Genomic DNA, 22,791 nt, shown 5'->3' with positions numbered 1-22,791 from the left:
TCTCCTCGCAGCCTCGCGTGCAGCTTCCTATGTGCGCATGCGCACAACAGCCAAACACTACGCCGCTGGAACTGTGAAGCGCAGATTTCCGTACCAAGATTTTTGTATGTTTTTCATAAACCGGGGGACGGCTACTGACATTAAGCTTAAGGATTATCCATCGTACAAGTACTCGTACAAAGAGAAAAGGACTCGTTATATTAAATATTATCGATAATATCAAGCGGGGGTAAGAAGTGCTAATTATTATCTGTTTTCATTAACTTAACATTCGTTAGAGTGAGCTGACGGACGGCTCTGTTTGGTGATTCAACGTATTTGCTATACAGTTACTATCGGGAGGAAAAAAATAGTTTGTTCGAAGTAAAACAGCAGTTTTATAAAACCGTTTGATGTTTCCCGACAAATCGCTACTCCTAAAACGATTAAAATTACATCGTACGTACGAAATATCAGGAATCAGACGGTCCGGCTTAACTTAATAAATATTTTGGTTCCGGACCGGTCTATTTGTTCAGCTACCGGACAGGAAACCTAGTCTGTAAGATAGAACTCTGTAAAATCCCCGAGTATTTCCGTAATCCAAGCAGTTTCCGTTAAACCGCACGATTATCAACGATTAGCATTCTACGTCTCCTGTCTTTAGCGCAGATCTAGCCTAAATCGAAAGAACATTTTAGAAAAGATGTCGATTATAAAGTAAAGGATAATTAATGGAAAAAGAACCGTCTACCGAAGAAATATAAAAAACGTGGCAATCAAACCTCCTTCCGCTCATCGCGCCGGCTGATCGACTCGCTAATTCTTCTGGAGGTGAGAGGAGCCAACCGGATGAGAGGATTACATTACCGATCGGGAGTTTTGCACCGACCATTTCATACGCCTATTATACACTTTCTTCCTTCATATAACAAAGAGGTAACCTGGAAGAAATTCAGACTTTACTTTAGAAGGATAGACTTATGCCGATCGTTGTCTATCCCCAAAATAGCATGACCTGAAAGCGTCTGAAATAAAAACAGAAAAATGTTTAGTTAAACGTTCACAAAAAGGCATAAAAATAGACGATCGATGTTCTTGAACAAAAACGCAAAAATACTTATAAGCGACAATCATAAAATAAGAAAATACCTCTTCGCTACCTGAAGTTTAGCGATTTATAATACATTACAACAGAAAAAAAATTCATAATACTAAGAAATTTTATCGCCTTTTCGTGAAATCTAAGTTCTTTCAAAACCGGAAAGAACGGGATAACTTACAAAAAATTTTCATTTAACAAAATAAAATAGCGATAAACTGATTTATTTTTGTACAGTGTGTCCGTAAAATAATAGCTGGGTTTTAAACGATTGTAGCCTCGACACAAAGCATTATAGAGAGACGAACTGTACGTTAAAGAGTAAACCTCTAAGTTTACGTGTACGAAAGCTTGCGCAAGCGCGTTGTGTTTCCAGTACACGCAACAGCACGTGCGCGCGTTAGTCATCATGTTTGCGGAGCAGAGCAAGGTTCAATATGTGTTGTAGGTTGCTGTCTTAGAGTCAATTACACGTGTTAGGATGACTCGACACGATGAATACCACCGTGTGTACAGTGAAGACCCTCCCCCGCGTGAAAATAACGCTTGGCGATGGGACAAATAACTGAAAGAAACAGGCAGCCTACTGAAACAAATACATCCAGGATGGCCATCGGTATCCGATAAAACGATTGAAGCAGTGCGAACAAGTTTCTTGCGTAGTCCGAAGAAATCCGTGTAAAAGTGTTCTAGATAGTCGGACGTACTTGAAACAACTGTTCACGGTGTATTAAAAAGACGAAAAACGCAGTGAAACGTGTTTCACTGCGTACAAAATTCAGGCGTTACAACAACTTTATCCGCAAGACAAAGTAACGATTTGATTTTTCTGTAGACATTCTGGATAGCTTAGAGCAAGATGATGATTTTTTAAACGAGTTCATTTTCAGCGACGAAGCGACGTTTCGTGTTTCTGGACGAGTACATCCGTATAATGTTCGCGTACGGAGTACTGAACTTCCAAGTGCCGTTATTAAATATCGGCGTGAGAATGAAAAAATCAACGCGGGTGCGCTGTTAGACGAGACAGAGTTATTGGTCCTTTTTTTTGCTGAAAAAACAATAACAGGGAACATTTTCCTGAATACGTTAGAAGGGTATACAACGCTCCGAACGATAAGAATTCCATTTTCCAGTTAGACGGAGCTCCTCCACATTTTGCCGCAATAGTGCAGCATTTTCTTAGCGAAACATTTCGTCAGCCACGGGTCGAACGAGAAGGAGGGACTGCTTGGGTCCCGTGGTCTAACCACCGTGAACGTTTGTTTTTGGGGTTATGTAAAAACTCAAGCGTATTCCGTTCTAGTTAGAAATATGGACTGTTAAAAAGAAAGGATCATCGAAGCTTTTTTTTCTATCACGCCGGTGTTCTCTGCCGTGACGGCAAGCGACTGAATATCGTCTTAATGTCTGCAGGGCGACTAAGAGAGAACGCATCAGATAAGAAACTTGGATTGTTTCTCTCTCATATAACGTATAGTTCATATTTCTACAACGCTCTATTCCTAAGAAATAACCGTTTAAAACCCCACTATTATTTTACATACACAGCATATACATCGGATGTATATACTCGTACAATCAATGACTCCCGTGAAACATTTACCGATGGTAAATCCTAAATTTACTACTAAAATTTTAATTTAGTGTGTGGTCATCGACCGGTTAAGTTTAATTCGTGTTCTTTGTCATTAAATTGTAATAGTGGTTGTTTTATTAGCAGGAGAAGTTTTGAGTCCGCACAGTTTTCAGGTTTGAAGCTGTTAAACAAGCACGGCATAACAGATCATTTACAATAAAGGAGGGAACAAAATTTTCATTTATATTTTAACCGCACCTTGATGTAAATTTTATGAAACGGATGTCTTTTTAATAAATATTAGTTTTAATGATTAAAATATTTATAATTTTATATAATAATTTCCTTAATTATATCTAAGTTATTCGATTATTTTACATTGTTAATAATAGTGCTAAGCAATCTAAATTTGGTCGATCGAGTCTCTGTTGATAAAGAGAATCACAGATTAGATTTTGATTTGTTTCCGATGCAACTTGTAAGTACGATGCTGTTTTATTTAGATATAAAAGTAGTATAATAAAATTTGAAAATTTCTTATATCCTTTGTAAACAACGCTTAACTTAAAAATATATGTACTAAAAATCTGCAAGGACGTTTTAAAACCTCATTCGTGCTAACCGTAAAGAAAAGATCATGTACAGCAAGATCTCTTCTTTACGGATCTCTGTTGGAAAAGCACAAAGATGAATATGTAACAAAATTTGGATTACATTATAAAATTTTTTAAATAAACAATAAACTAAGTACACAACAACATAAATATATAAAACAACAATACAAAAAAGGACTAAATTTAATGGTAATTGAAATAAAAAAGATTGTTATAAACCCGTAACCAGTTTACAAATAAATACATCTAAAATTAGGTGCACTTTTCGATTGTTAAACTATCATTTTGAGCATACATAGAGGAATTGATACTAGTTTGAATACGCAGAATGTACAAAAAAAAAAAAATATCGGGGTTTAAATATCTCCTAATTTGACGTACAGTAATATGAATCAAAAATAAAATTAGAGAGTAATTCTTACAGGTTTTCCCTGCAAGTGTTCAGCGGGAGCACCTTTCACGCGGCATTCTTCCAGTCGATAGAAGAGTTCGTCCCATACTTTAACCAGCATGTCTGGTGCTCGGGAGCGACAGCTTCTTCAATCCTGTGCCTCAGATCGGGTAGATCAGTAGGAAGCCGAAGCGCATACACAAGATTCCTTGGGAGTAAAATTCACGCCCTCTCTATGGTTCACTATCGCTGTAGTGATCATCGACTAAATGTTTTTGAATGAATCGATGAGTCGAATGATGTTTATAGGTGCAATGTTCCTTTTCAGCAGGGACGCTTCCTGCACAGGAAAACGGACCGGTCTAACTTTATTAACGTTCTTTCTGCTAGACTCCGTTTCTTAGACCGAAGTCTTGATGGTTTACAATTAGAGGATCCGGCAGAAACATTTATCTGGCTTTCATCGAAGTCGCTGAGAATTCGATTCCCGCAGTACGGATCGAGAGAGAAAGAATTGTTGCTTGGTGGACTAGGAAGTTGCCTGTGTTGAAGCAAACTGTGAACCGTCTCAGGCGAGCTGGATGGTTTTCACTTGGAGAGTCAGTGCTTCTCGTACGGGCAGTTGTATGCGGCTTGCTCCAGAGTCTCCTGTGGGAACAATCTGTATATTTGTATCCATATCCACTCGATAAAGAAAAACTGTAAATATTGTTTACAAATAAATTCTTTACGTTATTTTGTTCACAATCTGTTCCACACAAAGCACCAAAAAAGTTAGATATAAAATTACAAAAAAAAACTGACAGTTTTTATAAATTGAAGAGGCTTTATTTAATTAGTATTATTCTCATAAGCACGATAATAATAAATTTAGTGGGGCTCTAGGTAGACCCCTGACCGGCTAGAATTTATTTATTTAAAAAAAATCTTATTTTTAGGTATCAGTATACTTATATAGCAAGTTATTAAATGATAATACCTGAAAATAATATTTTGCAAGTAAATCAGCAAATTAATATAAAGTTTTTATAAACTTAACCGAATGCTAAACGGCATGTGTTTTTTATTTAATGGAAAAATATAAATCAAGAACGAGGTAAAAAATATATTAGATAAGAAGTGATTATCAGTTGAGCTCGTCGTTGTAAATCTTAAAAATATTTATCACGGTAATACATTTTGTAAAAAATAATTATTTTAACCTTCCTTGCAAAGAGAACGGGCTAATAACTGTTTCTTTCATGTTTAGTTTAGATCAATTTTGTGTAAATGAAATAAATTTTATTAACTTAGCAAAGAATACCGTCGTGTAATTTTATGCGACTATATTTTCTTTTTTTCAGACAGCAGATTTTATTTACCTGCTACTATTATTCATCGAAGTAATAATAAGAATAACAGCATCTGGTTTTATTTCTGGAAAGAATGCGTATTTAAAAAATTTTTTCAACGCTATCGATCTCATTGTTTTATTTGGTTGGTAAGTTGTATTTAATCATTTTTATCCGTAATATAATTATTAATACTTCTTTATAGAACGCAGTTTCTGTTATGTTTTTCGGTTTCTTCTGATTTTATCATAATTTATGTTAAATTTAAAATTTACGTCTCTTTGAGGCCTTGCGATTTCACTATATGACTGGACGGCACTGATTTTCATGAAATATAATACAACAGTTTTGTAAACGCCTCCACTTCACGACAGAAATATTTCTCTCAATATCAGCATTTACAACGCATACACAAAAAAGCGCACAAATCAGTTGTCGCTGTCACTTCATTACTTTGTACATTCTACTTTTTAAATAATATATTTATCGCGTATAATTAAGAATTTTTTTTGTCTTGAGTAATTTGACCGGTTTGATGTAGCTCTCCAAGATTTCCTATCTAGTGCTAGTCGTTTCATTTCAGTATACCCCCTACATCCTACATCCCCTAACAATTTGTTTTACATATTCCAAACGTTGCCTGCCTGCCTGCACAATTTTTTCCTTCTACCTGACCCTCTTAATATTAAGACGACTATTCTAGGAAGCCTTAATATGTGGCCTATAAGTCTGTCTCTTCTTCTAACTTCTTTAACCAGGTGCTCTCCAACCGCACGAACTTGAACCGATATTTGTTTCGGTTCCGCCTGGCAGCTGATGAGCTGTGCGACTGCGGGGAGGTCCAGTCGAACGAACATATAATGTTCGATTCCCAGAACTCAGGCCACCCTGGAACTTAAAGGTCAAGAGGAAAATTGGCCGCTCATAAGCGGCGAGTCAATGTGGCGTGAGCCGCATAGTCGGACCGTGTGGGTGTTCCTTGATGCCGTTACTTTGTTCAACCGGCATCAGTAGTTTATTTCAGGGAAATACTCCTACCTCGCTGCTGCGGGAAGCTACCCGAGAGTTATTGCTGGCCATCAACCGATTAAAGCTTCAAGCGCTTTAACATTGGTGTACAGGTACTTGCTGGCATTCAGCGACCTAGGCGTGGCAGCGAATTGCTGTCTTAACGAGATAAATTTAATATATTGAATGTCATATATATTTTAGTAGTTGACGGGGTGCGCCTACCCGTTTTAGAATATATGCGGTGGGACACGAAGCAAGTGGTGTGTGGCACCGTACTTAGTTCGTCCGCACAATTACATCACCTCTAGGAGCTAGTTAGGACACTGGTCGCTAAACTGATTCGAGGTTCAGTAGCCGTTTGTTGCACGGACATTCGGTCTTACGCTTTAGGGTGACCGAATGGGGTGGTGGCGGGAGAAATGCTGTGCAAATCAATCGATCATCTTTTAACTATATTTTTCCAAAATCTTCTTTCTTCATCAATTTGCCACAACACCTACCTCTTCATTTTCTATTTTATCCACCCATCTGATTTTTAACATTTCCCTATAGCACCGCATTTTAAAAATTTCTAATCTTTTCTTCTCCTGAGAAGAAAAGAAAAGAAAAACTGAAAAGAAAAGTGAAACTTGGACGATCGCAGTACCTGTACTGCGATCGTCCAAGTTTCACTTCCATATAAAGCTACCCTCCAAACATATACTTTCAAAAATGTTTTCCTGACGTTTAATTTAATTTTTGATGTAAGCAAATTATATTTATGACTGAAGGCTCGTTTCGCCTGTGCTATTCGGCATTTTATATCGCTCCTGCTTCGTCCATCTTACTAATTCTACTTCCTATACAACGAAATTCATCTACCTCCGTAATCCTATTTTTACATTCAGTGGTTCATCATCATTATTTCTACTACATTTCATTACTTTCGTTTTGTTCCTGTTTATTTTCTTGCGTAGAACTTCATCCATGCCATTTAGGGTTTCTTCAAAATCTTTTTTACCATCAGCTACAATTACCATATAATCAACAAATCGTAGCATCTTTATCTTTTCACCTTGTACTGTTACTCCGGATCTAAATTGTTCTTTAACATCATTAACTGCTAGTTCTATGTAATGATTAAAAAGTAACGGAGATAGGGAACATCCTTGTTGGACTCCCTTTTTTATCACGGCTTCTTTCTTATGTTCTTCGATTATTACTGTTGCAGTTTTGTTCTGTAAATGTTAGCAATTATTCTTACTCTCTACCTCTGTACTTGAACCCTAATTTTTTTTAAATGCTGAAAATTTTATTCCAGTCTATGTTATCGAATGCTTTTTCTAAGTCTATAAATGCCAAGTATGTCGGTTTGTTTTTCTTTAATCTTCCTTCTACTATTAATCTGAGCGCTACAAATTTCTTCTCTTGTACCTGTACTTTTCCTGAAATCAAATCGGTCTTCTCTTAATACTTCTTCCACTCTCCTCTCAATTCTGTACGGAATTTTAGTTAAGATTTTTGACGCGTGATTAGTTAAGCTAATTGTTCTGTATTCTTCACAATTATCTGCCCCTGCTTTCTTTGGTATCATGACTATAACACTTTTTTTGAAATCTGACGGAATTTCCCCCTTTTCGTAAATATTACACACTAGTTTGTATAATCTATCTATCGCTTCCTCATCTGCACTGCGCAGTAATTCTACAGGTATTCCGTCTATTCCAGGAGCCTTTCTGCCATTCAAATCTTTTAATGCTCTTTTAAATTCAGATCTCAGTATTGTTTCTCCCCTTCATTCTTCTCGACTTCCTTTTCTTCCTGTATAACACCATTTTCTTATTAATTTCCTCCATATAACTCTTCAATATATTCCACCTACCTACTGACCTTTCCTTTCGTTTTATAAGTCGGTGTACCATCTTCGTTTAACACATTATTAGATTTTAATTTACGTACTACAAAATTTTCCTTAACTTTCTTCTGTACGCTCCGTCTATTTTACCAATGTTCATTTCTCTTTCTAATTCTGAACACTTTTCTTTAATCCACTGTTCTTTCGGTAGTTTGCACTTCCTGTTTACAGTATTGCTTTATTGCCGATAGTTTTTTTTACTTCCTACAACACTGGGACGCTGGGACCCATTGTGGATTACCCGCTAATTATCCATTGTGGATAATTAGAACTGAGATATGTGTAAATATATTGATTTATATATATTTGAGGTTATACACGTATACACTATATAAGAGAGAAAACTTTCAAAGACCTACTAGCAAGTCGCAACTGGCTTGTGGCGTAGGCTGTTTTCTGGTAAACAAGGACTTGTAAAATTTTTCGTAGTTTTACTTGAGCGAAATTTTTCAGGCCAAAAACGTTTTTCATTATAATTCCCTCCCCATACCTCCGATCCACAAACCTCCTGGGATCTTTCCGCCCCGGGTCCTTCCAGACCCCCTTAAAGTTTTTTGAACCCTTTTTGGGAAGATACATCTTCGAATCCACCCAAAAAACCTTTTGGACCCCTCCCCGCCAAACCTTTTATTATTTTTTGGGGATTATACAAACTACCTACCCCTTCCCCATCAAAAAATTCCCCCGACCACCCTTTTCGGATTCCCCCAAACCTAGGCTTGTGGGGTGTCAAAATACTAGAGATTGACGCAGAATACGACAAAAATATCAGATGCGGTGTAGGTCGAGTTCCATGGAAGAAGAGTGATGAAAGTATTTCCGTGGCTCTTGGAGCGCCACAACGTAAAGTCACTGATGTTAAAGGAAAGAAACGTATCAGACAGGTATCTTCCGAAGAGGAGGAGCCAGCGGTTGGCTTGATGGAACTAACTAATCGGTTAGGATTAGCTATTTTGACGTTAAAGCATAATTGCGGTTCGGGTCTGGTGAAACACATTTTACAACGATGAGAATGAGCTGACTGCAATACATAGTGGATTAAAACAACTGTCGGCAGTGTCTCCGCCATTAACGGTTGTCACACAAACCACACAGATTGATCCACAGAAGTAATCAGACTTTGGGGACATATTGGAGCAAGAATCGACTGACACAGAATTTCAGGACCTAATCCCGCGTTGGTGACCGTCAGTGACATCGATTAGATTAGACAGTTCAAGACACTTGCCGAAGATGGCGGCATTTTTTTGACTTAGTCAACAAGCAGAGGGCGGACGATGTTAATTCGAGAGCGCCAAAATTTAAGTCAGGCGATGTCGTTAGAGATGTTTCCTCCCTCATGGGAGAAGATGTGAAGTCAGCTCAGCGCAATAAGTTTACTATTTACTACTATACCGAGGGCGGCGACCGTAAGACGTTGGCTACTATTCTGAGGTCGTTAAGGAGTGTTCTGGCAAGTTCAGCATCATCAGTGTGTGTATTGTCCGGTGGACTGGTTGGTAATGCGGTGAGAAAGGTGCTAGTGTATTTGTTCAAGAACAGCGATGAAAAAGCAGCGGTCGACGAAAACATCTGGCCGATCAAGGTCGAGATCGGCCTCGGCTCGAAGGTCGACTCCTCCAGTCGACGACAGCAGAGTAATTATGGTACGGGCACAGGGCAAGTCGTATGCGGAATTACTAAAGGCCGTAAAGTCATCCGTAACTAAGGAAGAGCCTGGAGAGGTTCTTTCCTTAACGAAAGGAAGGAATGACAAACTCCAGGTAAGAATTAAGGGCTCGCAGAACGTGGAGCGGTTCGCTGCGGCCCTTCGACATAAAGGGACGGAGCTGCAGGTAGATATGCGTACCAGAGGGGATAGAAGAGCGGTTGTCCACGTCAGAGATGTGGATGTGGATACTACTGAATATGAGATATCTGAGGTTATTGCCGACGTTGTCGGTAAGCGTGAAGACTTTCGACTAACGTCGATTAGGAGAGCGTATGGTAACACACAAAACGTGACTGTTGTCACGTCATACAGGGCTGCCTGTAAACTTATAGAGAAAAGGATAAAAATCGGTCGGGTTCATTGCCGAGCTTGTGTCATGGAAGAAAGCTATCGCTGTTATAGATTCTGGGGCTCCGGTCACAGGACTGCTGAGTGCCGAGGTTTCAATAGGACCGATTTGTGTTACAACTGCGGCAGCAAAGGTCACCAGATTAGGGAATGCCGTAAAGGAAAGAGGTGTCTTGACTACAATAGTGTAGATCACCGCAACGAAGGCGCGATGGGTGGCTCAAATAAAAACGATTAAATCGGTTCTATCTAATACAGGTCGTAGTATTCTCTCCCGCATTTAGCGGGGTAAATGGCGAGGGGTCTCAGCGCAGACATCCTTGTAAAAACAGAGCCTAATAAATTTACAGCGGCCACAAGCCTTTGGTGTTCACATACGACGGGCGACATCACCATCCAGAATCTCAGCGGCCGGTGTTTTATATAGGAGAGGGTGTGATAGCAGTAGAGTTATTGGTGCCTACGTCAGCCCAAAATGCGAATTTCACGAGTTCGAGACGTTTATGGGGAGACTACAAGACGTCATAGCCGCATCGCCCAAGAAGACGATATTGGTGGGCGACTTGAATTGTAAAATTGTAGTCGCCGGCAATTATTCTTATACGAATAGAAGGGGCGAAGTCCTTTCGAAGCTTACGATGATGAACGGTCTTTATCGTCTAAATGACCAAACATCGACTTACGAGTCAAGAGGGCATAATTCGATCCTGGACTTCACCATTTTAGACGGTAGGTGGGATCACACCGGATGTAGTTGGAGGGTTCTTCAGGATGATACAGCAAGCCGTCGCTTCGCCACGCTTCTTGAAATCGAGGAACCACAGATTCGGACGGTTGCCTCGCAGCAGAAGCCACCGAGGTTGGCGTAGAAACAAGCGGCACCAGCGGTCTCAAACGCGGCAAGACAAACCGGTAACGGGAGGAGATTATCACCGGAGATCCTGCAGGATCTGATAGTTCACGAGATCTCGCAGATTCCACAGAGCAATAACAGATTTCACCCGGTATATCGGTAGACGGAGCGAATTGCGCAGATGAGGGGGAACTTCAGCGTTTACGATGCCGAAAAGAGCGGTTAAAAATAGCTGGAGGGATCGATTACTAAGAGACCGCGAGAAGATGTGTCGTTGCAAGACGTTCATTGAATTTTGAGATCGAACAATCGAAGATAAAAAAATGGCGAGAACTTTGCGGTGACCTCGACTCTGATCCGTGGGAGCAGGCCTATCAGATCGCTATGAAGCGGTTTGGTAGGCGCCTACCTGTTTTCACGGAGGATACTGCAAGACAACAAATAACAAGACTATTCCCTCGGGAAGATATGGTGCTTCAGAATATATTGAGTGTGACCGAAGGCGCTTCGAATATGACGTCAAGGCGTAAAATCAAATTCAAATTACGATGAAATAAAAATAATTGTAAGTAAAGCAGTTGTGCATGTTGTCCATTTAACTGAACTTACTTTACTATACCGATTGAAATATATTAAATTATACATCACTATCAAATAGATGGTGGTGCCATCTATTTTTAAGTACAAAATTAGTACATACACAAACACGGTAGATAGAGCGATTAATTATACAAAGAATAATGAAAATAAAAGTAAATTAAACAAAGAAATAGGTATTATATAAAAAATATAATGGTCTTATATAATGGTTATGATAATTCTTTAGCGGATATTTTTTTTTATATGATAAACAAATGTAAAAATTAAATATAACAGGCGTTTAATTACATTAAACAGCACAGAAAAAGTTGACAATGTATATTTAAAATATATATATACTAATAAAATGGTCGAACGTATTACAAAGATTTATGATAACAATAAATTTAAACCCGCTTACTAGACAAATAACCGCATAATAAACGTATGATTCATCTGACTTATATAATTTGAATGGTATTTATAAAACTGAATGTAACGATTGTGACCATATTTATATATAGGAAAGACCACTAAATCCTCTAAGACTAGATTCTTGGAACATTTTAGAAATAATAAAAAAGGGTAAACCGGGCTTCTCTAATGTATCTGATCATCTCATTAAGAATAAACATACAATATCTGATATTAGGACAAATTTAAAAATATAATTTGAAAACATATAGTAAGGGATTTGACATTTTAGAAAGACACTATATATATATATATATACATACAGATAAATTTAATATGATCAACCTTCAGGCAGACTATGAGGATGACAGTATTTTGAAAGGTGTAGTAGATGTCACCACCCTTTAATTTGGTAGTGTTGTATAATTTAATAAATTTCAATTAGTATAGTTCAGTAAGTTCAGTTAAATGGACAACACTCATAATTGCTTCAATTAAAATTATTTTTATTTCATTATAATTGAATTTTTAATTTTTAATTTTCGTTTGATTTGACGTCATATTTTTACATATGTAAAAACTTTTTACAATTTAATTTTTAATGTTAATTTTAATTTTAATTAATTTTTCCTATTTTTAAATTTTGTTTTAATTTTTAATTTATCCGAATAAAAATTTAAAAAAATAAATAAAAAGGTTAAAGGTTTTAAATGTTAAATAAAATAAATAAATCCACGATATTATAATTTACGAAGTTTGTAATGTAATTTGAGATGAATATATGAATAAGTAATGCAGCTGATGGTGCGACTAAATCGCGAAAGCGCTCCTGCATTAAGACAACTCACCCTACTTTATTTATTCTGTACTTTGGTCGATCTAATAAAATAAATATAAATACGTATTTATATAGTCCATGACACTCCCGGCAACATAAGGATTCCAACCCGGGGTCATACGTCTAAACGGGTTCAACCGTTCAGCCGCAACGGTGGAACAAACATTCGTTCACACATACTTACATACACATACAAACACCCTAAATACGTTACACTCCTTTCTGGACAGCCGTGTAAAAATAAAAAATAAAACACACGAGTTTGTAGCGGAAGTATCCCCTCGACGGCTATTATCGGTCAATGAGGTCCAGTGTCCCTGGAAAACAGCTGTTACAATATTGTGAATACGATAAAATTATTTTTGACGCTGAAAAAATTTTCACTATTAATTACGATCGACAAATTGTGTTTTTTAGTTTATTTTAATTTTTCCTTTATTAATTCAACATCGATTTAGAACCCGTTTTATCAAACGTAATACAAAATGAAGAAGATGTACCTTTTACAGAGCTATTAGTAAAATATAATATTCTTAAAATTATAAATGTTATATGACCTAGAACAAAATAATTTTTGAATAAGGAATTTTGAAATTATTTTTTAACGTGCTTTAATTTTTTCAGGTTTTTGACGTTTTTCCCATTTATAACATTTTATTATTGGAGAACGCTGCGCACTCTTAAAATTATCTATGTGTTTCGTCACTGTCAAGGTATTTTAAATATAATACAATATTATATAATAGTACAACATAAGATATAATGTATTAAAAAAAGAAATCCCCTTAACTTTTAATATTTGAAGATGAAAAATTTTAATTTTTATAGGTCACAATAATTATATTTTTACTTCAGTTTTTGGGGGGATTGCAAGAGTGTGAGTGGTTAATGAAATTCAGTATTCTGCATGAGAAACTTTAATTTTTCTTGTTCAGATGCGACTGTGAGTTTGCTCATGTCTTAATCTTCATCCTGACCTCAACAGAGCTCCAGACCTCCAGATTCCTATGTTCAGCCGACATCAGTAGGTTACTTAAGGGAAAGACTACTTACGCACTTCTGCGGGAAGCTAATCTTGAGATATATGGCTGACCGCCAACCAATTAGGGCTCCAAGCGCTTTAATATGGTGGACAGGTACTTGCTGGCATTCAGCGACCTAGGCGTGGCAGCGAATCGCTGTTTTGACGATATACATTTATTGAAGTCATATATATTTTTAGTAGTTAACGGGTTGGGCCTACCGATTTTAGTTAAATATGACAAGTGAGCGGTTGGGACACGTGAGCCGGTGGTGTATGGCCCCGCGCTTAGTCCGATCGTGCTGTTAGGTAAGCTCTAGGAGCTATGTTAGGATACCGGTCGCTAAGCTGTTTCGAGGCTCAGTAGCCGTTTGTGGCACAGATATTCGGTCTTATGCTTTAGGGCGACCGAATATCTGGTGGGGTGGTGGCGGGAGATATGCCAAGCGATTAAAAAAGTCTAACGCATTCTTCACGCAGGATAACAAGAAACCCATCCAGACTTCTGTTTCTATCGCGTTCATTTTTCCTTCTACCTCATGAGCAAAGGCGCGTGATTGAGTCTACGTAGGCTTTCACCTTTGTCTTCTTTGTTGTACCGTCGGTTGTCCCAGGTTGAATTCAAAATAGATTCCCAGACGATCACTCGTGAAATCATTTTGTAGTATACACTATCAAGTTAGCATCCCGATACTATTGCTCAAAACGGTCGTGATATCGATTACCGAGTCCCTACCGTGATCCACAGATGGGCAGATCAACCTCCATGTTGAGTGCATTTAACAGTACCGCCACGTTCGTAACCACGTTGCACGAATCTGGTGCCACCAAGTTCGAACGCTTCGGCGTGAAATCCCCCGTAAGGATTATCGGTTTTCTTTCCGCTCTGATCGTATCTTCCAGCTCGTTTAGAAATTCTTCGTATCTATTATCGTCGTTACAATTTGGTGAAATATACCCGCAAATTATTACGCACACAGAGTCTCATTGCTATAATGCCTCTACCGTATTTAATATCAACGATCGCCCAACGGTTCGACACATTCCTTACTGTGGTATCATGTAATTCATCTGTACACCAGTCGCCGGAGGTAATCGACCTGATGTCTGGTTCAACAGCCAGTAATAAATTCACATCTCGATCGATAGCAGTCTTCAAAGCCGAGGTCATCTGCCGTCGCCATTCTATTCATGTTGATTTGAATAAATTTAATTGTTTGTTCGTTTCACGTATCCAGCCTCCGGTCCGGTATCCAATTTTACCGCAGTTTAGGGATTTCTGCAGTTTTATACATTCTTTAGCGCGATGCCCGGCGCCGCCACAATTGTCGCATAATGAGGTGCGATTTGGACCTTTGCAATTTCTGAATACGTGTCTCGTAACCCAACATTTATAGCATTTTACCTCATCTGTATTGATTTCGACTCGGCAGGAATGCCAACCCGCTTTTATTCTAGGTTTCCTGGATCAATAGTTTTGCGTCTCTAGTTAGTAATAAGACAAGTCATCTTCTGTGTGTTCCCAAAAGCGGGTAACATTGCAGCGACTCGGAGTGGGATATCCGAACCAATTTCTTTCTTGATCGCCATAGCAACGTCATCAGTCGTTACATCAACATCAAGATCCTGAACGTAAAAAGCCGTCTTACGTCCTCCATATTGTCTATCCTCGACCCCATCATCCGCGACATTATCAGTTAATCTTGTTTTAACGTCGTTTCGTTTCGTAGTGGAATCGACTACACGAATTTCCAATGCCTCAGATTTGCCTTTTTTGACTGAAAGTATATCTTCAGCCATATCCTCGCCAATACTTCCTTTAACAAGTCCGCGTACGTCATTCCGGCTTTCTTAACTGTGACTATCGATGAGGGAGGTCCTTAGTCACTTTCTTCTTTGCCTCTTTTTCAATGCGGTAAAGCTGCCATCAGTTATCAGTTTTGTCTGAGCTACGAATCCAGTATTCTAAAGCTTTGCACGCTTTATCCCCCGTACTCTCGTACGGCACATAAAACTCGAGCCTATCGATTTCAGCACTGCGGACTCGATGCAGAGCCCTTATAAAATTTCTAGTCGTGTCTTCACAATTCTCCTCAATCACAATCACAAAGGTGGCGAAATTGTCTTGGTCTTCGTCTTCAAAGTAAAATACGTCCCTACTTCTTAAATACCTAAGCACTGTAACGTTTGGTATCTTTGTACCCGTATCTAATCTCTTCATTATTTCGGGGGCAGACTCTCGTATCGTCTTCATAAACAGGCCACTTCCCCAATAATCATGCGACAAGAGAAAAACTCGGGTACCTTCCATCTCTTCATTAAGAAAGACATATGTGACGTCCACCCTTTTGAACATATCCTTCGGCCAACAAACGTTCATGACTTCTTCCAATTTTCTATCATTATCTGATTCCAGGACGTTTTCTATTTTCACTCTGATCTCGGCTCTATTCGACCTTTGCTTATCATCAAGGTTTTGTCCGCGTTTCGTCTGAGTATTACTACTCTGGTTAAACATCGGGTTCGCTATTTCGTATAATGTATATATCGTAGTCTCTACATCCTTAGTAAACTTTAGTACACGATAAGCGCAATCTTTGATTTCACGCTTCGTGTTGACGCTCTTTTTAATATGGAAAATTAACTCTTAAATTTCGTGAATCAGATGATCCATATCGGTAGTATCCGAAAGATTCCCATCGCTGCTATCTTCTATTACATCTATTTTCCTTTTGGGGACTCTAGCTTCTGTCACCTCCATCGTATCGCTCTCGTCGTTTTTATCACCTTTGATTCCTTTCGTTTTTTCCCCCATCTCTTGAGTTTTATTGCCTTTCTCATCACCTTTCGCTGAAGACGGTCTGGGGGGCGAAACGTTGGGTCTTCTTAACCTTCGCTGCGTCTCCGCTCACACTGGAGAACGGGTCAAACTTCTCGTCTCTTTGAAAGGCTGATCTGCCATTTTCTCAAAAACGAGTTACGAAAAACAAAAAAGTAACCGCAGATTCTTACTCAGGATCGAAAAACAGTTGAAATCGACACTCCACACGGTAAATTCCGAGGGTGGAAGGGATTAAAGGGTTTGCTGGCAACATGCTGAAAAATTTATTACAAAAAAAAACCAAAGAAAACAAATTGCAAAAATTTACAACAGAAACTAAGATCTCAATAATTGGCAGAAAATTATAACTGTTGTAACAAGGTAATCAATTATTCAACATGTTGCCAGCAAAGAAGTAGGTATCTTATTATTGGTTTTTCGTATGTTTAACTGATGATATAATTCTGTGTTTACTGATACGTTTTTTCAATGCTGGAGAGACATAAAAATCATATTTTAACGAGAACAAACGATTTCAGACCTAATGCTTTGGGTCTAATACTGCATCCCATATAACCTAAAAAAACACATTTTTAATCATAACTCCAATATCAGCAAACCAATTTTTATTTTATTTCAACTCAATTACTTGTCATTCAAAGGGCCTTCCAATGAAGTGTCACAAGCTACATGGTCTTATTTTTAAAAAAGTTTTCAACCCTTGAAAATTAAGAAAACATTTAAGGGCGAAATTTTGAGTTGGTAATTTAAAAAATAATTTTCACAGTTCTAATTCACAGATTATGATTACTTCAAACGGTTCAAGAACTAATATCATGTAATTTTATAGTTATTTTTGTTGGACTGAAATTAAAAAAAAAGTAGTCCCCATAATGGTTTTTCGCACCTACCGAGCCAAGGCGTGGGCGGATTTTAATTTTCTTTTCACTAAAATACATTATTTTTTTGGATTGTCAATTAATGTAATTAAATGTTACCATTACCATTTAAGATCTTTGAGCTGGGGTAGGTGAAGTGGACAAGGTGGGTCCCACCACTTTGAAAATAATTTTAAAAAGATTCCCACTGAGAATAATATATATCCCTGCAAATAGAAATATGATGGGACTGATAGCTGTCGAATAACAAATGCAGTAACTTTTCAAATGATCACCTGGTATAATTATTTTTTTATTTTTTGTACATAAAAATCTCCAAACAATATATGTGAAACAATTTGAGATACATTGTCAAATCAAACTAGTATGAATAATGAAAAAATACAACCACTGCCATAAAAAAAGCAAAATATTGAAGGTGCTACATTTTATATGACAGAAAATTCAAAACCTTTTGTTTCATTTATAATAGAATTGTGTGTTATTAGCATATATTTGATTTATATAAAACTGTAAATAATGGTATTAAATGATGCTTTTTTAAATGTTTGAATTACCTCTTTCTATATTTAAGATGTTATATGTTAGTTTTTATTATAGAGTGGTTTACTATCCCTGAATCCATACTAGGTTTAAAGGAGTTTAGTTAGTTTATGAATTTTTTCAGGAGTATTACCCAAACTTAACTGCATTTCAAGTTAAATCTTTGGACAGGAACCACAGTTCCTGAGTAAGCCTGCAAGGAATGCCCTACCGGTTGCCTCGAATGTATTGGCTGTTCAGGTCCTACAATTTTCAAGGTGGAGAAACTAACAGGGTCAGACCTGCGCCACAGAACTGATAATCAGGAAGATGTAACCAATGATCAAGAAAAGGGATAGCTAGTGAGACATTTATTCATCAAACCTTAGGGTGGTACAAGTATTACTTGTTTGTTTATGTGGTTATTTGTTAATTTAATTGACACATGGGGGAAACAGTAAATGAAATATGTTGTAATTGTAATGGAATTTTAATTAAAATCATCACGCAATATCATAAAACGGTTAGGAAATAATGAATTATTCAAAATGAAGAACTTCATTATAGATGATTTATAGATAAATCATTTAAACTTCTACTTTTCTAAGCTGCCATAAACTTGTTATGATACTCGTCTAAGCTGTTATAATGTATACACTAAGCTAAAAGGTAAACTGGCAAGAATGAAATTGCATTTGACCAGAGAATATGAAATAAGAACAAGATTATTATGATTATCAAACTTTAGTGTATTTTCAGGCGCTAAGGAATGAACTTCTGTATACTGTTCAAAATATGTTTTATTATATACACAGCCATAGATGTGTTGGTTTTTAATTTTTTTAAATATGAAAACTTATATATTTTTAATTATTGTAACCACTCCTCACAGTAATACCGCTTTTTTCTTGACGAATGGATATATTTAATTTTGCTGTTAAGCGTTTTAAGAATTCTACTAAATTAATGAACTTAAAGTTTAAAAAGGCTATAATGGGATGAAGTAGTTTATGGTTACTTCACACCTTTGGGAGAAATGAATTAAATATGACTGAAATCAAAGAAAATTTTTAAAGCTTGTAATTCTGTAATGGAATTCAAAGAGAGAAGGATTATTTGAACCGGTAAACATTGATTAACAGGCAGTAGTTTAAATTCAACAAATTTTTATTCCCACAATCAATGAAAACCGATTAATTCATCGCTAACCACATAAACTTTTATATCGAACAATGTCCTATTCATGACACATTTATGTCGGATAAAAACCTAATAGAATTAAACAATTTGAAAGGTACAAACATATGAATGTATAAGACATGCTACAACCTAGCAATATCCTTAACGAAGTTATAATTCCATTATTTTACTTCTTGATGGAATCACAAATTACAAAAACTTTGTCTTTTTCCAACCGTAATATCTAATTCACAATCTCTCCTTTATACAATACTCGCAACCAGACACACACAGCTATTATAAACTAAAATTCATAATACAATAAAACAATGAAAATACTCAACCAAGACTAAAATGTATATTTTCATCAGGAAGAAATTAATATAACAAGACGATTTGTTTTTAGAAATAAAAAAAAAGGTTTAATTTGTAGTTGAAGAATGGATTTAAACCTTTGTTACTGGGTTCATTTTTTGTTGCAGGTATTAATTCAATATGGAAAACAATATCAAATGCATTTTTTCCATTAACAGTAGTTGGAGTGGTTATTTTTCTTATATTATTGTACGCAGCTACATTTTGCTTTCACACTTACCTACATTCGACAATGTTTCAAATTTGCTTTAATGAAGCTGATGTTAGCCACTTTTATGAAGAATATCATGATGACTTTGATGTCTGTGTAAGACCTGGTAAAATAGGTGAGTAGTAACATTGCTAATACGCATGCATTGTACACTTATGCATCTGTAAACTTAGACAATTACATAGATTGTTTTTTATTTCCTTGTACGAAGTAAAGCAAGTATTGTGATCGTGAAAAATGTTTGTTTTCAGATTTCAATGGAAATATCCATTTTGACCATCCCTGAATCCATTTGACTAGTTTTGGTGTGATGTATGTATGTATCTCACATAACTCAAAAATGATTAGTCATAGGATGTTGAAATTTTGGATTTATGTAACATCTAATTGTGCACCTCCCTTTTTGATTGCAATTGACTGAAGCAAAAGTGTCCAAAAAACCCCACAATCGAGAAAAAAATTATTTTGGACTTTTTCTTAACTGCTGTAATAAGCCCTCATTGAGAGCTTATCAACAATATAACATAAGTGGTACTTATTTTCATTGGTTCCAGAGTTATAGCCAAATGAAATTTTGGCTAACATCCAAATATTTCATTAATTAAAGCACAAGTTGAAGCACATCGATTCGAATCAGACTTCATCTCCTTCTTTTAACTTTTTTTTATTTATTCTTTCTAACTTCTTTTTTTAATTTAAATATATTGATTTATTAATAATTGTTAACCCATGACTGTAAAAAATGTTTTACAATATATAAGTAAATAACAATAAAAAAATATATGTATATAAATAAAATCCAAAGTTATTAGTGAAATAAAATTTTATTAACTTTTAAAAGTGTGTAGATGTTATTTTATAGGCATTATGACATATGTGTACAGGAAATAGATTTGATAAGACATCTGATTATTTAATATTAATTGAAAATTATAATTCAGAATCTTATTATTTTTGGATTTTCTAGTTTAATTTCTGTTTAATTTTATTTAATTATTCTGGAATCTCTGTTTAATTTTATCTACATTAAAGTTAACTACTGAGTGACTGAAAAATTGACCCTCACAAGAACATATACATTGAAGCACATATACCCGATCTTTAATAAATTGTAAAATTATCTTATATTTTAGTTCATTACTCATCTGATATTGTCGAACAATATTCTCCCTAAGTCGGAGTTCATCATCATTTTGTTTATTTGCTTTTTGTTGACAATCATTTAATCGCTCTTTGGTAGATATAATTCTTCTGATTTTAATTTGTGTACACGTTCTCCAGTTTTCAAATTTTCTCTCTTTATATTCATCATCCTTTCTTAATCTTTCTATTCTTTCCTTAGTCTTAATGTTTTCTTCCTCTTTATATCTATCATCTTCTCTTAATGTTTTTATTCAACAAATTTAAAAAAATATATTTATATGTAATTTAATAGACATACAAGGAAGTCATGTAGTGCCCACATCAGATTTTTTATATATACTTCAGTATAGTTCCTGCTTGAACAACCTGCTATATAGGCAGTGGCAGCTCATTAGTTGTAATTGTGGGTATGTTTAAAATAAAGATACATGTATGGAAATTACTCCTGAATCTATTTGCAAAAAAGATCTTATGGTAAAAATAAAATTAAAATAATTGAATAATATTTATTAGCGTTAATAAAAATTACTTGCAATAAAATTCATCCTTTTTTTCAAGTGAAAAGATCAATAACTTTTTCCTTGATTGTTTATTGATTTGAAAAAATGTTTTACCTGCTAAAATGAATGCAAGTACATTTAACCTGTCAGATTCAAAGTGCTTTTCAAAAAAGATTTTATTATTTTTCGGGTAAAAATGCGGCATTCAGGTTCTAATGTAGTCAAAGGAATTGTCAAGAGAATTTTGATCAAATCAGTTAATTCATTAAAAACACAGTACAAATTATTTTGTTATAAATTATAACAATTTAATTAATATATGATATGCATGCATACTGGGACCGTACAGGGATCTACTGTAAAATACTTCAAAGTTCAGTTCAACTTTTTCTTTCTTTGTGATGGGATATGATTCAATTCAGTGTTTCAGTTCAGTAGCCAATTTTATCTCTTCTGTAGGCAATTTATTCTTAAACCAGCAAATTTATCCTTGTTAAATAATTTAGCATTTTACTAATGTTTAAAGAATATCTTTCTTCCATATCAACACATATGCAGTCACATACTTCCTTTGACTCAGCATTAAATACCTCTGAAGAATACCCACAGTATTTTGAATTTCTTATTTTGAAAATGGCAGTTTTAAAATTTGCTATACAAGTACATTCATATATTTTTAAGAAATCAATTTCATGAGATTGCATTTCATTATTACTTATTTCAACATGTCACATTATTTGATGAAAAGCTCCAAACATGAATTTTTCATTATATAAATAATGTAATAGTTCTGAAATAAACCTTATGAAATAGTAGGATCTGCATTTGATACCAACCAAATTTCAGCAAGAAAATTTTTCAAGACTGCAAATTTTTGTAAACTTTGTTGATAATGTGTACGTTGAAGTTTCATCTTGTCATTGATTGCCATCAATGACAGCATATGAATGCGGCAGCATATGAATGCTGCCGCATTCATATGCTTATGAAAGATTGTTACATGTTAAGGTGATTGTGAGAAAAAAGTTGATATAGCTATAATATTGAAAAAAAACAATTTTTGAATTCTGAGTAACACTTGCCGGAATTTTCATTATAAAATAGAATAACAATGAGTGAAATGTACATTATTGTAAAATTCTTAATTTTTTCCTTAAAATCTCCTTTTTTACCCTTCATGACATTTGTACCCTCAAATTACTGAGAAATTAGTTTTTGTTTATTATCTTGAGGATAATATCAAACTGGTCTAAAGTATATTTGAGTTAGCCACCTGCAGTTCTCCAGACTATAGAATCCCCAAAAACTTTCAAATATTTTTTCATTTATTATGTATTGAAGAACAATAACAGTTTGGGACTATTCAGACACATCTGTTATGTCATCAGCCTTATAGCTACAAATGAAGCTTCTTCAATCTCCTCTTTTATTTTACTTTGGTATTTTTTGAAAACGAATCTCATTCTGAATAGTCTT

At 35.7% G+C, this 22,791-nt stretch overlaps 1 protein-coding gene across 3 annotated transcripts in view; it reads left to right on the top strand.

Moving 5' to 3' along the window:
* LOC142327343 (voltage-dependent calcium channel type A subunit alpha-1-like) overlaps positions 1-22,791 on the top strand; it is a 149,482-nt gene that overhangs the window by 16,967 nt on the left and 109,724 nt on the right. For all 3 annotated transcript variants that reach the window (XM_075370297.1, XM_075370298.1, XM_075370299.1), the window contains exons 3-6: positions 3,021-3,138; positions 5,009-5,145; positions 13,269-13,357; positions 19,569-19,787. In XM_075370297.1, the coding sequence (XP_075226412.1) occupies positions 3,021-3,138; positions 5,009-5,145; positions 13,269-13,357; positions 19,569-19,787 (563 nt within the window). The remainder of the gene's footprint in view (positions 1-3,020; positions 3,139-5,008; positions 5,146-13,268; positions 13,358-19,568; positions 19,788-22,791) is intronic.

The sequence above is a fragment of the Lycorma delicatula genome, chromosome 7 (assembly GCF_047948215.1).
Source record: "Lycorma delicatula isolate Av1 chromosome 7, ASM4794821v1, whole genome shotgun sequence".
Taxonomy (NCBI): Eukaryota; Metazoa; Arthropoda; class Insecta; order Hemiptera; family Fulgoridae; genus Lycorma; species Lycorma delicatula.
The sequence above is the reverse complement of the archived record's forward strand: the minus strand, read 5'-3'. Positions and strand labels throughout refer to the sequence as shown.